This window comes from Monodelphis domestica, chromosome 2 (genome assembly GCF_027887165.1).
Source record: "Monodelphis domestica isolate mMonDom1 chromosome 2, mMonDom1.pri, whole genome shotgun sequence".
Taxonomy (NCBI): domain Eukaryota; kingdom Metazoa; phylum Chordata; class Mammalia; order Didelphimorphia; family Didelphidae; genus Monodelphis; species Monodelphis domestica.
In genome coordinates this window covers 279,986,549-280,002,775 of record NC_077228.1, presented here as the reverse complement: position 1 = coordinate 280,002,775, position 16,227 = coordinate 279,986,549, and the positions used below count along the sequence as shown (strand labels likewise).

General features: G+C 42.7%; 1 protein-coding gene across 5 annotated transcripts in view; it reads right to left on the bottom strand.

The window, feature by feature from the left end:
* DAAM2 (dishevelled associated activator of morphogenesis 2) overlaps nucleotides 1-16,227 on the bottom strand; it is a 158,104-nt gene that overhangs the window by 3,968 nt on the left and 137,909 nt on the right. For 3 of the 5 annotated variants that reach the window (XM_056818179.1, XM_056818178.1, XM_056818180.1), the window contains exons 16-25: nucleotides 13,727-13,756; nucleotides 12,537-12,643; nucleotides 10,059-10,143; nucleotides 9,410-9,516; nucleotides 8,425-8,513; nucleotides 5,047-5,215; nucleotides 4,781-4,888; nucleotides 4,212-4,272; nucleotides 1,119-1,250; nucleotides 748-918 (exon numbers count right to left, since the gene is read on the bottom strand). In XM_056818179.1, coding sequence (XP_056674157.1) covers nucleotides 748-918; nucleotides 1,119-1,250; nucleotides 4,212-4,272; nucleotides 4,781-4,888; nucleotides 5,047-5,215; nucleotides 8,425-8,513; nucleotides 9,410-9,516; nucleotides 10,059-10,143; nucleotides 12,537-12,643; nucleotides 13,727-13,756 — 1,059 coding nt within the window. The remainder of the gene's footprint in view (nucleotides 1-747; nucleotides 919-1,118; nucleotides 1,251-4,211; nucleotides 4,273-4,780; nucleotides 4,889-5,046; nucleotides 5,216-8,424; nucleotides 8,514-9,409; nucleotides 9,517-10,058; nucleotides 10,144-12,536; nucleotides 12,644-13,726; nucleotides 13,757-16,227) is intronic. The other 2 variants (XM_056818182.1, XM_056818181.1) reach the window with 1 other exon arrangement.

Genomic DNA, 16,227 nt, shown 5'->3' with positions numbered 1-16,227 from the left:
ATCCTGCTCTCTTCTAAAAAATGGCCCCGTTTCTGACTAATAATATTAACAATTAGTATTTAAATACTTCCTTTTTTTTCTTTCCAAACAAAAGCACTTCACCCAAATGAAAAAATACACCAAAAGACAATCTCTTGACTCTACTTTTTTGCCGCTAGGTAGACTTAAATAGAATGCTGGGCCTTGAGTTGGGAAGACTTGAGTTCAAATAAAGCTTCAGATACTAGCCCCCTGCCTCAGTTTCCTCAACTATAAGAAGGAGTTAATAAATGTATCTACCTGGAAGGATTGTTATGAGGATCACATGAGCTATCTGTGAAGCCTGGCACATAGTAGGCTTTCTATAAATGCTAATACTCCCCCCCACACACCCACACACACAGATTCCTAGCTCTCCTTGGAGTAGCCTGATTCCTTAATTTTCTTCCTCAGGGCCTCCCTTTCTTTCTCCAGTGTCTTTCAGTTACCATCCATTTTTCTGTTGTTTAATATAATTGATAATGCTTCTGAACATTATCTATGTTCCTGTAATGACTGAGGGGAAGGAGGAGGAACTGGCCAATGAGCCCTCCTAGACTTAATGTACTCCCAAACCTTTGATCCACTCTACAAAGTATCACATAGGATCCCCCTATCATCTCTCCCTGTTATCTCCCAGCCATATTTTCTTTCTTCCATGTCTTTTCTTCCTCCCACTTCCTCCTCCCCTCTATCCCCATTCTCTTTTCCCTCAGGGCCTCTCCCTACCATGGCTTCCATTCGTGCCCTTCTCTCCTCCTCTTCCTTCTTTCGCCTCATGGTGTCTAGATCCTGTTGGGCCTCAGAGAAGGCTTGTAGGAAGGTGTCAAAGATGCCAAAAAACTCATCCGGCTGCATCTTGCCCTCAGGTTCTCCAAAGTGCTTCAGTGCCCTGGCAAACTGTCATTGGGAGCAGAATGGAGAGGAAGGAGACACTTAGGGATCAGAACCTTCTCAAGAAGGTTAAGAATTGGAGGATTGGTTATCAGGAGCTGGGGTCTGAGGGAGTTCAGGTTAGAGGGATTCCCTAATTTGCCTCAGGGGACTTTGTGAAGCTAGGAGTGAGGATCAAGAAGATAAGAGGGTAGGAATATCCCTACCTTATCCCTGGCCTCATTGAGCTGATCCTCCAGCTCTGAGAAACTGAAGCTGGCAACAGTGATGAAGTCACTCATGATTGGGATGAACTTATCTCCCGACTCCCTTTTCTGGTGCTTCTGATATTCTAGTTCCTGTAAAGCAAGGAGAAAATGGAAGGAGAAGAGGATTTCAGGCTAAAATGGTCCAGCAGTGAGAGAAAGTAAATGGGGAAAGAAGTCTCTCATTTATACCAGACTCCTACTCTTCCTTGTACCAATAGAAACACAGTGAGGAGTCATTCTCAGAATTTATTAGGCTGGAAGGCTCCTCAAAAGGACATGGTATGATTAGGTGAACAGAGAATAGCATATCTGTTGATCTTTAGGAAAGGAAAGATTTCAAGACCAAGCAAGAGTTAGAAAAAAATTACAAAATGTGAAATAATTTTGATTACATTAAATTAAAAAGGTTTTGTACAAACACAACCAAAATTAGAAGGGAAGCAACAAATTGGGGGAAAATCTCCATAACAAAAACATCTGACAAAGGTCTAATTACTCAAGTTTATAAAGAGCTAAATCAATTGTACAAAAGACCAAGCCATTCCCCAATTGATAAATGGGCAAGGGACATGATTAGGCAATTTTCATATGAATCAATAAGGACATGAAAAAATGTTCTAAATCTCTTATAATTAGAGAAATGCAAATCAACAACTCTGAGGTACCACTTCACACCTAGCAGATTGGCTAACATGACAGGAAAGGAAAGTAATAAATGTTGGAGGGGATGTGGCAAAGTTGGGACATTAATGCATTGCTGGTGGATTTGTGAATTGATCCAACCATTCTGTATGATAATTTGGAACTATACATATGCAAAGGGATTTAAAAGACTGTCTGCCCTTTGATCCAGTCATACCATTGCTGGATTTATTCTCCAAAGAGATAATAAGGAAAAATACGTGTACAAAAATATTTATAGCCATGTTCTTTGTGGTGGCAAAAATTGGAAAATTGGGGGATACCCTTCGATTGGGGAATGGCTGAACAAATTGTGGTATCTGTTGGTGATGCTCAAAGGAATAATGAACCGGAGGAATTCCATGTGAACTGGAACGGCCTCCAGGAATTGATGCAGAGTGAAAGGAGCAAAACCAGGAGAACATTGTACACAGAGGCTGATACACTGTGGTACAATCAAATGTAATGGACTTCTCTACTCTCAGCAATGCAATGATCCAAGACATTTTGAAGGACTCATGAGAAAGAAAGAACACTATCAATACCCAGAGAAAGAACTGTGGGAGCAGAAACACAGAAGAAAAACAACTGCTTGATCACATGGTTCGATGGGGATATGATTGGGGATTTAGACTCTAAACGATCACCCTAGTGCAAATATCAATAATATGGAAATAGGTCTTGATCAATGACACATGTCAAACCCAGAGGAATTACTCATTGGCTATGGGGGGGGGGGAGGGAGGGAAAGAACATAAATCATGTAACCATGGAAAATTCTTTTAATTAATCAATTACATAAAAAAAGTTTAATTTAATTTTTTTAAAAAAGGACATGGTATGGGCAGTTAGGTGACTCTGTGGATAGAGAACTATGTTTGGAGAATGGAGGTCCTGGCCTCAGACACTTCTTTGCTATGTGACCCTGGGCAAGTCACTTAACCCCATCTGCTTAGCCCTTACTGCTCTGCCTTGAAAACAATGCTTATGATTCTAGGACAGTAATTAATGGTTTAGAAAAGAAAATCATGATTTCTATTCCCCTGTATATTACTACCTTTGAACAGGCTGAGGAAAAGAGAAAAGATTTCACTCCTCTTTTTAGGGACATTCATAGAACTTAATTCTCTAGCCTTCTAAGCATCAATGTTTTTCCTGATATCTAGCCTCAAGCAATCACATTTGCATTCCAACTCCATTCTCATTCTCTGGATTTGTGCATCTTCTGCCTGTCACTCAAGTCAGCATATCTCTCACTAGCATCCTCACACTGAACCAGAGTGGATCCCTGTTTCTCTAACTCTCATACCCAGCAGAAGGAGCTACCCAGAGACTCAGAGAAAGGTTGCAGGATGTTTCAATATTGGTTAGCATCCAGAGAAGACAGGTGCTAAGATTCTCTGGATCAGGGAACTATGTCCTTAGAGAAGAGGAGAATCTTCCCAGGCATGAGGTGAAGAGAAATAAGAAAGTATCTTGAATTAAATTTATTAAATAAAATTATTACATACCTTTACCAGTTCCTTATCCAACCCTGAGCCTCAGTTTCCTCAACTATAAAATGAGGAGGTTGGGTCAAATGACCTTTAGAGCAAGGGTTCTTAATCTTTAGTCCTTAGTCTAGTTTTTTTCATAGGCCCCTTTTGTCATTCTGGGGAAGCCTAGAGACTCATTTTCAGAATTATGCTTTTAAATTCATAAAATACACAAAATTTTAAAAAATGAATGCCCTCTAAAGATGAATTCCAGCTCTGAGTCTAAGATCTTATGATCCTTTCCATATGAATTCATATTATCCTGGAGATAGTGGCCAGGGCTACTTCTCTGGCAGATGTTTAGGCCACCTCCCACTCCCCAACTTCCCCAGCTCCCTCCCACCTCCCCCCATTTTCTGGGTAGAAGGAATATAAACTCATTTTATTATCAACCTAAGTTAAACATAATTAGGAAGACAAAATTGAAACCTAATTCATCCAACAGCCCAAAAGAAATGACTTTTTAGATTACCTCATTGTCTTGAATTGGATCCTAAATACAAGCAGAAATTTGAGGAGGCATCTTGGTCCCAGCCAATTAATCAGCCAGCTGGCAAGTAGGGCACCTACCAGGTGGCCTCAACACTGTGCCAGGTACTGGGTGGGGAAGGGTGGGGATTGATGTAGGGCAAGATACAGAGAAATATAAAGTATGATCCTTTGCCTTCAGTGGCTTAAATCTAATTGGGGTGGAGTAGAGGACAACAAAATAATCTAATACACACATGAAACATTAGTGAAGGGGCAGGGCTTTGTGAGCAGTTCTCTCCAAACCTCTTTCCTCCTTCAGTACCAGATCCCAAGTCTTCAGGGATGGAAATCCAGGAGTACTCACCACTTCCACAGCTCTCAGCCCTTTTCTGATGTTGTTTATCTCCTTCTCTAGCTCTGACAGGCTGCAAGGGAAACAGGTCAGAAGACTGGACTGTAACTTCCCAGTGTGGAAGGAGCAGGAAGGGGGGCAGAGAGAGAATGAAAAGTCTTCCTGACCCCCTACCCCGCACCTTCCAGGGAAGTCTCTAACACAGGCCTTCCCCCACCTCTGAGCCCTTTCTCTTGTGGGAGCTGAGATCTCAAACATTCCCCATGAATTCAATCTATTTATTTAAAATCTAGGCTTTCAGGTGAAAAGTGATGTTTTCATTGAAAAAGAGAAAACTCAGTTTAAGGAAATTCTTAGCCATCCACTTTCATTTGCGTATGGATTACCCACAGCAAAAGGTTAGTCTTTGGTTGATTTCTCCCTTCTACTCAATACAATCCTGAGAGCTGCGCTCCCTTTTCCGGTCCCTCCTTGCTATTGGAGCCCAGTGGAGATGAGCAGGTGCCAGGAGAGATCTGGAAAAGAGGTCTAAACCTGGCTGACTGGAACCATGATGGAGAAGGATGTGTCTGTCCACTCACTTGACTTTAGCAGCCTCGGGGAGATGCTGAAGCTCAGCAGGTATGTTCAGGATGTCTGGGAAATTCTTTTCCAAAATCATGATTAGGTAATGGAGCAATGAGATGTTCCTGCAATTTGGAGGTGAGGGGAATGGGAGTGAGTCAGGGGGAAAAAGGAAGAGATCCAAGCAGGACACCAGGGAAATGGGGAGTGCTGGGTGAGACAACAGGGCGGCAGGAAGCTGGGGGGAAGCTGGGAAGGCAGAAGAAAGGAGGAGGGCTCGCACCTGTCAATACTGGACTTGGTGTCAGCGATCTTGTTGAGGCTGGAGACTCGGAAGCCATAAGCTCCCCCTCGTTGACCCTTGTTCATGTAGTTACCGATGGCGAGGACAACTTCCAGGAGTCGCTTTAATTGGCGGCTGCGTGTCAGTTCCCTGGAGGCCAGCAGGAGGGCTAGGGGGTAAAGGTGTGTCACCCCCAGAATTGGGTGAGACCCCTACCACTGGCCTGGGGGGCAGCCATACGGAAGGAAGGCATATTCCCATCCCCTCTCCCCAGGGATAGTCCAGCATGAAGCTCAGAAAGCAGGACTGTCCTAGGCGCCCCTGACCTCGGGAAGCATTGTCCTTCAGGAGAAAGCTCCCCTCTTCCAGCCTTCCTGAATGAAACTGGAAAAGTGGCTGAGAATTCTCACTCCTGCACAACTCTCATAACTGTTGCTGCCTTTTAACAGATGTTCCCATTAACCCCTCTGCTTGCTTATGATATAATTACGATCAGCTTTCAATTATCCTTATGGTTGGAGGGAGATGTAGCAAACAATTCAATAACAGCAGATTCCTACCGTCCCTTTTTACCCCTGTACACATCTTCCCACCCCCTCCAAAGACTTTAAAAAGCTGGGTTTTCCTCATCTTTTCACAGTATGCATATACAGGGTTTGTGTTCCAGCTTTGACACTCAATACCTCTTTGACCACAGACCAATCCCTTCACCCCTCACTTTCCTTCTGTGTAAAATGAGAATGACAATGTTTGCAGACCCTAATGGTTCCACAGGGTAACTGGGAGGGAGATGCATTGTTAACCATAGGGATTCTGATAGGGATTGGAAGCTGTGATTTCATTGGTACAAAAAACTCCCAGATAAGGAAATTCTCCTTACCAATCAACACAAGTATACCCCCACTTTGTGGGCATCTTGGAGCCTTAGATAACTTCTTGGGTCATTAAGAGGTTAAACGACTTGCCTAGTCATATAGCTAGTACGTGTTTGATGTATAACTTGAACCCAGGCCTAGTTACCCATCAGCTATACCATGCTGCCTCTATTGTTAGCCAAAAATATTGTATCTATAAATATAATGTGTAAATTATATAAATTACATTTATGTGATAATGTATATAATTTCTATGATGTATAAATTATATAAATTACATTTACATGTGATAATACAATATACAAATTATATTGTACAAATACTATGGAATATGATAATTAAAATATATATTATATGTATTTAGAGCATGTATAATAATTGCAGCAACTTGGGCCTGGTGTCAGGAAGACATCTTCATATGTTCAAATATGGCCTCAGACACTTACTAGGTGTGTGACCCTGCACAAGTCACTTAACCCTGTTTGCCTCAGTTTCCTTATCTTTAAAATGAGCTCTAGAAGGAAATGGCAAAGTACTCTAGTGTCTTTGCCAAATAAATCCCAAAGGGGGTCATGAAGAGATTGGTGTGCCTGAAACAAGTGACCAATAACAAATGTAATTTTTATTAATGATGATGAGGATAATATGCATGGTATTGAAATTTGGCTATATGGAATTTATTTAAATGACAATTTTATTAATTATGTATAATATCTTGAAACTATGTTATATAATATATTGAAAATTGGCCATAGGTAATTTCTTTAAATGATTCTTTTCTACATTTTGTTATATATAAAAATATCTTATTTGTGTGTCCTGAATCCTTGTCCATTCCCAGTGGAGCTGGGAGCTTACTGAAAGGTAAGGCCCTTCCCTATGCTAGTTGTCTGGGCTACTTAAGAGAGGATGGAGCTGGCAATTTACAGATTCCCAGTAGCCCTCCTGCCCTAAACCAGCCTGGGATGGTTGTTGCTAGTAGCCCCAGGGTAGGCTTGAAGTGAATGGGGAGTCTGTCTCTGGAATCATCTGTGTCTTCCCAGGGAATCCCAACAATGCCTTGTTATCGCGTCTAGTCTCACTGAGTATTGACTAGCTCTGGTGTCCAGCAGAGGGTGCTCAAGGTATTTCTTAGATATGGGTCTCAGGGTGAGTCAAGACGCCAGAGGTCTTAGCTCTGTCTACTCATGGTCCAGTTCTTACGGACATGTTGCAATCCCCTTCTTAGATGAGCTGGGTAAGGTGAGGGATGGAAGCCTTCTGCTCACCTTCTATTTCCTTAAATTCTTCCCACCTTCTTCCCCGCCTCAGAGGTTCCCTTCTTCTCATTCTCACTGCCTACCAAGTTAACCACCTCTCTTTCCTTCAGTCAATTAGGCCTTTCCTGCCATTCCTTATAGGAAGCTTCAAGTCCCAGTATCCTGGGGCCTAGGGAAGAAAGGGTACTTGGTCAAGCCCAGGCTTACCTTTTATGGCCTGGCCACAGAAGCACCAAATGTGAGAGGGGATCCTGAAGATTATTTAGTCTAATCACTCATACTTTTGGTGTCCAGTCCTTCAGGCTTGCCCTACTCTTAAAGGCCCCGTGGACTATACCATCTAGGGAGTTTTCACCATTCTTTCTCCAGTGGAGTAAGACGAACAGAGGCTAAATGACTTGCCAGGAGACATACAACTAATAAATATTCAAAGCAGTATTTAAACTCGGAGTTTCCTGACTCTGGGCCCAGCACTCTATCCATTGAGTCACCTGTTTCTTCTTGCATATTACAGATAAGGAAATTAGTTAGAGAGGTCAGGTGATTCCTATAAGATCACACAGCTAATTAGCAGCACAGTCTTGTCTTTTGCCTCCAAGTCTTGGAAATCTTTCTATTACAGGAGCCTTTTAGCCAGACATGGAACAGCTGCACCAGCATAAGAACTGGATACTCTGGGCCAACTAGATCTATCCTGGCGATTGTCTCCTACGTCTCCCCCCTCCTCTGTTCTTCTGCTCCTCTTCCAGAATATCCATCCCCTACCCAACCCAGCTTTTAAAGCCTCCTACATTTACATAATCACTATCCTATGCTGGGTCGCTGTATGGTGTAGACACACAACAAAACTCTCTCCCGTATTGATTAATCATTAGGATCAAGGATTAAGATTTGGAAAGAACTTCAGCAGTGATCTAGTCCAATTCTTTCATTTTATAGATATGGAAACTGAGGTTTTTAGGCATCTGGCATGCTAAGATGCCAGATATACCATCTTAACTGCATGTGTATCAACACATACATGCATACATCTTCTAATAGGGTTAGTTTTCTATTTTTCACTGAATTTTCAGTTAGTTTGGAGGTCTGCAGAGATTTTACAAGCCACCCTCTGCCTGGTAGCACCTTGATGTTATTTGTTTCTGGCCTCCCAATTCTTCCATTCTTTAAATATGGCTCTCTTGACCCTTTGCCCCAAAGCCCTGTGTCCTGGGAAGACTCTTCCAAGCCTCTGCCAACCTTACCTTCTACTTTAGGTTTGGTTTCCGCCAACCTCTCTTGAAACTTTTTCTTAAAGAAGAGAGCCTGTAGACGCTGCTGGTAGTGATCAATCCTAGGGAAGGAAGGGAAAGAGGGTCATGGAGAAGTCATTTTAATAGCCTCTTGAGGTCAGCCCTCCATGTCCTCATCAGAAGGCCTGGCCTCCTGCATAAATCAGATAGACTATAAAGAGGAGCCAGAGGTCCCAAGGTTTCTTCTTGCTCCTTCAGAGGCCTTAGACAAGCTACTTAATCTTTTTAGGCCTCAGTCTTTTCATCTGAAAAATAAGGGGGTTGGGCTAGAAGGCCTCTGAGGTTCATTTCAGCTCTAGAAGTGTGATGTTCTACAATGTAATGCTTAACTTATGGAAAATCCACTCACTAGAATGGGAATTTAGAGACCTGGGATCTAACCTTGGCTCTCTTACTAACTTATTTTATTTTTTAAACCCTTTCCTTCCATCTTAGAATCAATAATGTGTACTGGTTCCAAGGCAGAAGAGCAATAAGGGCTAGGCAATGGGGGTTAAGTGACTTGTCCAGGGTCACACAGCTAGGAAGTGTCTGAGGCCAAATTTGAACCCAGGACCTTCCATCTCTAGGCCTGGCTCTCAATCCACTGAGTCACCCAGATGCCCCCCTACTAACTTATTTTAGAACCTCAAGGTATTTTCCACTCTAGGTCTCAGTTTCCTCATGTATAAAATGAGGGGTTGGACTAAATGACCTGTGAGATCTCCTTGCAGAGCTAAAGCTATAATCCCCTGGTCTTCTTCAGATCACTTTAATCCTTTGGGTCTGTTTCCCCATGAAGCCAATTGTGTTTCTCCTTTTCTCTCCCTTAATCACAACTCTCATACCTCCCCAGGTTTCCTGAGTTAACCCAAACTGACTCACATTGAGGAATAAGCAATTAACTCAAGGCAGTACCCATTGCCCAGTCAAACCCTCTATACCATTGTGCCCAGACCTGCTCATCTCATAGAGGAAACGGTCAGCCCGGGCCATTCGATCTATCTCATGCTTGTGTTCCTCCAACAGGTCCACATCACTTTTCTCAGGGATGAATTTGAGAAGCTGTGGAAGGCAACAAGGGGGACAGCCAAGGAATGCAGTAAGAAAATGGGGTATATGGATTGGCACGGAGGGATGTCTATTCATCGCATAACTAACTACCTAAAAGAGATGGAGTTGGTCTTAAAAAACAGACCATCTCCCCTTGTTTAAATTTATTACTGCTTCAGGGCAAAATGGATGAGCTGACCTCTTTGGCTGCACTCATTACAGGACTCTAAGACCCCCTTGTCTAGGGATGAAGCCCTGGCTGCCCTCTCACTTCCTCTTACGAATGTGAGCCCACCCCATTTCTGCCTGGAAAATTATGGGAGGATATTTCCAAGACCCAAAGAAGAATGGTATGGTGACAGACTGCCATTTTATTCCTCCCATTATTTCCCCATTTCCCTCTAGAACAGGGTAATTTCCATTTTTTATTTCCAATCTCCAAATTCCAATTTCCAAAATTCCCATTTAACGACCTGATTTTTCTCAGCCAAATTCCTTCTTGAGCTATCTGAATGGAAGACCTCCATATTCCCTTTGCATCCCTTAGGTCTTACCTGCTCCAACATGTCTTTAGCCAGGTCCTCCTCCTCATCCATCTTGAGGACAGCTCGTCGGATTTCCTCATTAGAGAGCTTCAATCTGGTTACAAGAGTCTGCCTTGTTAGTAAGCTGCTCTAGAGATTTCTCAAACCTCCCATTTAGACTCCTCATTACCTTCCTAATTTAGTTTTCCCAATCAAAATCAGGTAATTCTTTTAAATATGCTTCTACCTGAGCAAAATTGCCTCTCAGCTCAGGGTCATGACCACCTTTAGGAAGCCTTCCAAGATTAACCAAAACCTGTTCATTCTTCAATACAATAACTTAACTTCTTACCTACCCAATTTATTTCCCCTCACACAGAGTTGCCTGTATTGCAGTTGTCTAATTTCTACTTATTTTTGTTTTGGCTGCCTCTGACAAAGACACTGTAACTTAGTAGCTGTTTCATGGATTTAACTTTGCTTCTAGAGATAGGGCAAAGACTCCTGGCTCCTTCCCCAATCTCTACACATCAATCAATTGATCAAACATTTATTAGGCACTTATTAAGCACATCCACCATCTCTTAAAAATTGATGGCATTTTTGTGCTCTGCCTTCTCATCAAGGGCCCAATTGTCTACTATCTTGGCACTCAGAAATGACCTTAGCATCCCACCTTCTTCTGAATCTTGGGAAACCTCAGGAGTTGGACAGATGCCATAACCTTTCCTGCTTCTTTCCTCTAGAGAACAGCCCTCCCTCTCAGCTCAGAATCTTGTGTGTGTGTGTGTGTGTGTGTGTGTGTGTGTGTGTGTGTGTGTGTGTGTGTGTGTGTGTGAGTGATGGTTCCCTCTGGCAGTTTGGGGAAGTCTATGGGCCCATTCTCAGAATGTTTTTAAGTGCATAAAGTACATAGGACTGTGTTGTTTCTGTTTGGTTGTTTCAGTCACATTCAACTCATCCTGATTCTGTTTGGGATTTTCTTGACAAAGATACTGGAGTGGTTTATCATTTCCTTCTCCAGCTCACTTTACAGATAAGTAAACTAAGGCCAACAGGGTGAAGTGACTTGTCCAGGGTCACACAGTTAGTAAGTGTCTGAGGTCAGATTTGAACTCAGGAAGATAAGTCTTCCTGCTACCAGGCTCAGAACTCTATCTACTGTGCCACCTAGCTGCCCTATATAGCTATATATGTAGTATAATGTTGGATTACATAGAAAACCAATTATATTGGTGATTAAAATAATTTTTAAAAGGTAATGGGGGCAGCAAAGTGGCTCAATGGATAGATGCCAGGCTTAGAGACAGGAGATCCTGGGCTCAAACTTGGTCTCAGATACTTCCTAGCTATGTGATCCTGAGCTAGTTACTTAACTCCAATTGCCTAATCCTTATGTACTTCTGCTTTGGAAGCATTATTACAGAAGTTAAGGGTTAAGAAAAATTTTTTTAAAAGTTCATGAGCTCCAGGTTAAGAATTTGTGCTATGATTTCTTCCCATTTCCAAGTAGGGGGAAACTGAGGCATGGGATAGGAGGGCATCTGATCCAACAAGAGAAAGAGGGTGGATCCAGGGCAGAGCTAAGAATAGGTTATGGGACTGTGACCTGTGGCCCCAAACTCAGGCAAGGAGGCCTAACACAGAAGCAGAGCTGTTAGCTTGGATACTGCCTGTCTTGTTCTGCCTATAAAGCAACATGTTTTGAGACTGAGATCACTCAACCCCATGGGCATATTCTGAGCCAGACTCCTTGGTGCGTGCTCCTGCTCACATCCCACTGGGATAGACAGCTTTGGACACTCACGGGACACTCACTAACTAGAATTCTCTATAAACTCAGCAGGTTGGGTGTGTAGAGAAGACCCAGCCTATTATTGATCTGATTTCCCTTCTGCAGATTTATCATCTACCCTCTTCAGATAGAAGAGTAGAAAACAGATGGAGAGATCTGATTAATTTTCCAGGTCTCATCAGCCTGGTTTTATTTTTTTTCTGGTCTTGATAAACCAAGGCAGCACTATTTTCATTTGCACCTGGGCATAATTTGCACCTGTAACACCTGTACTGCACCTGTAGGTTCATTTCTACCTGTATCACCATTGGCCCCTGTGCATTATTTACACCCGTGTTGATACAAATGGTACCCTGGAAAATGGCCCTCCCTTATTAAGTTTCATGGCACCCTGAAGGCAGAAGCCAGAGCTTACTTCTGGTTTCCAGTCTCCCTTTCCACAATACTACAGTCTCACTTTCTCCAAGTCCACTACCCAAAAGTGAAGGGGGCTGAGGCTGCAATAGCATTTTTGTTTTCTGAAATTTTTGATGGAGTCAAAGAACTCAGGAGCAGGTGGAGTGGTGGTAGCCTAACCTCTAGCTGTCCTCAACCCAGGGCAAAAGAGATGGAAGAGAGCTTTAACCAGCTTTGGAGTTCCTGAGAGGGGACTCCATCTCTCCATGCCCAGCCATGTGTAGAAGTGGGTATGATGGTAAAGGGAATCGACGTACTTGGAAAGGAGGATGATACAGTTCTGGGCTCTTCGGCCATCAATGACTGAGAGTTCTTTGACCTTTCTTGTGGTCAGGTAGAGGTCTTCGGTGGAGCCCATCTCTTTCTGCAACCAAGCAGGGGAAAAGTTCAGAATTTATTTCTTCTTGACCTCCCCAGGTACCCAGGGACTATCTAACCCCATATCATTTGCTGCCAAGGATGGAGGGGAGCAGGGAAAGGATCGTATAATTGGGGATCATAGGATCATAAAGATAAAGTTCCATGGGACTTCGGAGGCCATCTAATCTAACTCCCCTTTTTTAACATATGAGGAAACTGAGGCCCAGGGAAGTCTAGTGGCTCGCCAGACATCACACAGGTAGCAAATTCCGGAGGTAGGGTTTGAGCCTAAGTGCTCTGATTGCAGAGCCATGGTTCTTTTAAAAAAAAGGGTTGATATTAAAATCTGCTTTTATAAATAGAAAATGGATTGAGACATAAAGAGACTTTTGACTTTGTGGATTAAGATGGATTAGAATGAAATGGACAACTAGGGACTCTCTCTTCCTAGGATCAGGAGTTAGATTATGTGAATGCTTTGCTTAGAGGTATTTGATTCCTAAGACTTAGAGTAGTCGAGGACCTCCAACCCTCCCACTGCCTCAGTCTAGCCCCATTCAGTCACATCTAATTTCCTAAGTTGAAGCTGGCTCAGAAATGGTCAACAGCTGTCTCTTTACTGGGTCCTAGGGGCTTTATATTGTGCCCACTGTACCTAGGAGGAGAGGGGTCTGAGCAAATAAATGCATGGGAATAAAGGAACTAGACGTTGGAGCTCCACAATGTAACTAAGCAGGAAATCTTCAGAGGTTCAGGAACACGAAGTTCCCTTTCTCCTATACTCCATCCCCATGTATTCATCCCTTGCCTCACAGTTCCAGTGGTCTTGGACTTCTTTTGCCAGCCTGGTTCATCAGTAGTGACCAGGTCACCTGACCAAAGCTTGTCTCCAGAAAATAACCTTGAATGCTGTTAGAATTCACCCAATCATCTCCTCCCACCCCTGCTCTGGACATTCTCATCTCTCCTCCATGATTCCTTCCCCTGGGATGAGTGGGCATTCCTTTTCTCTGGGGCCCAAGTAAATGGAATGGGAGGTGGGAAAGGGATATAAGCTGGAGTGTCCAGAGGCCCAAGAGTAACTCACCTGCTTAAAAGAAGGATTAGTTAGCAGGTCCTAGGCAGCAGCCACAGCAAACAAAGAATTAAACATGCAGAACATTAGTTACAGGGATTCTAGAGACTCTGGGGACCCTGAAGCAACAGCATAAAGCCTTGGAATATTCTAGCTTTCTTTTTTTTTTAATTTAACTTAGTTTAATTTAATTTTTAATTTGGAATATTTTTCATACTCTAGCTTTCAAGCATCCATTGCCTTCTCCCCTTCTCCATGCAGCCTGCTAGTTTGCAATCATGCTCTGACAGATCTCTACACACTTAACCCAAGCCACTACTCCAAAATGGGGGTGGGGAGGTGGGAGAGGGAATAGATGGGAGGTGAAGTTAGGATGAATTCAAGAGGATACAAAAGCACAGAAAAATTAACTGCCCTTCTACCCAAGGTGGTCACTTTGGGGTGGCTGAAGCAGGAATCTAGAGCTCAGACTCTCTCCCATCACAAATGAGTGTCTATTGTTCTTTCTTCCATTAATGTCTCATTAGAAGGAAAATAGACCCCCTCTCTTCTCTAGTTTGCTTTTTACCAAAAGAAGTAAGATTAACTTGGAAGCAAGTTTAAAACATGCTCATTACAAAAGGGAAAGGAAAGTCCTCCTCTTCTTCTTTAACCTCCCTCAGTCTAGATGGAAGGAGACATACCTTCCTTATAATCACCTAGAAGTTAGGCAGGACAGATATTATTCACCCTATTTTACAGATGAGCAAACAACCCTAGAGAAGCATGTGATTTGTCTAAGGTCACAAAGCTGAAAAATGTGAGCAGCAGATCTTAAACCCTGAGCTTGTTTCTGGTTTCTGTTCTAGAGCCCTTTCCAGGACCCTGTAATCTCACTTTCCCCATGTCCCCTAAAGTAAAGTTAAGGGGGCTGAGACTATAATAACATTTTTGTTTCATGAAATTTTTATTTTTATTTTTTATAAACCCTTACCTTCTGTCTTGGAGTCAATACTGTGTATTGGCTTCAAGGCAGAAGAGTGGTAAGGGTAAGGCAATGGGGGTCAAGTGACTTGCCCAGGGTCACACAGCTAGGAAGTGGCTGAGGTCAGATTTGAACCTAGGACCTCCCATATCTAGGCCTGGCTCTCAATCCACTGAGCTTCTCAGTTGCCCCCTGTTTCATGAAATTTTAATGGAGTCAAAGAACTCAGTAACAGGCAAAGCTGCAGAGCTGTGGTAGCAAAATCCCCAGCTCTCTCTCCCTATCCAGAGGACTCCAGTTAGGGACAAAAAAGGGTTAAGGTCAAACAACCTCCACTGGGATTGAATAAAAGAGGCAATTGGAGAACCAGATACTTGGCTTCCCACTTGGTGGCAATAACTTGAGTGAACCCAGCTCCTGGATTAGGGGGCTAGATGAAGGGCTCGAGAGACTCTTCCTAATCGTGACCTATTAAGTTACTGCGGGTTCCATTCTCAGCCATGCATCTCAACTCATCCAACTGGGTCACAGGAATGACTATGCTCATAAATTCACTAGTAGATCTGACTCCATTTAGTTTTTAGTAGTACTCAGGAAGGAAACAAATAAACATTTATAAATGCCTACTATGTGCATTTGCTAAGCACTTTATAAATATTTTATCCTCGCAACAACTTTAGGAGATAGGTGCTATTATTATCCACATTTTATAGTTGAGGAAACTGAGACAAACATCATCCAGTGACTTGTCCAGGGGCCATACAATTAATAATTCAATTTGACATTATATTATTGGTAATAAGCCTCTTTTTACTTAACTACTCTGGTCCTCCATGAAAATCCCAAATGAGATCAGGAAGAGTCAGACACAACTCTAAAGATTGAACAACATCACTCTTCATGAAGAAGATGTATTTTAGCAGCACTACTGTCAGAAATTATGCTAAGCTCCTTGAGGTAGGGAATCTCTCTCTCTCTCTCTCTCTCTCTCTCTCTCTCTCTCTCTCTCTCTCTCTCTCTCTCTCTCTCTCTCTCTCTCTCTCTCTTTGGCCTTTGTGTCTGCAGCATTTAATCACTGTAGCTGGCACTTTTGCATCCATGTTGATAAATCATTTTAATTATTTAGATTCCAAACCCAGAGCTTTATCTACTGCACTACCCAGCTGCCTGTTGAATCCATAGTTTGTACTTAATAAATATTAGTGTGTTAAATTGAATCATGAAAAATACTTGAGGGGGTTTAGTGGACTCAACAGTTTCAAAGGCTAATCTGATCATCAGCATCTCAAGAATCTATGAGTTTGTTGATGCTACTGTCTGCTGCCTCCACTGAAACCATTCTGAGCCCTTCTCAGATGGAGCAGATGTTCTTAAAATTAAATTTGCCACCCTGAAACCAATCTGGTGACAAAATTTTTCAAGCTTGGGAAGGCTGATTCCTCAATAAGAGACAACCAGTCAACAGCCAACTATACTATTAGCTTTTTCAGATTAATGGCAGGCTCTGCCAAAGCTTGGATTCTGCTGACAAATTCCTCAAGAACCTAGG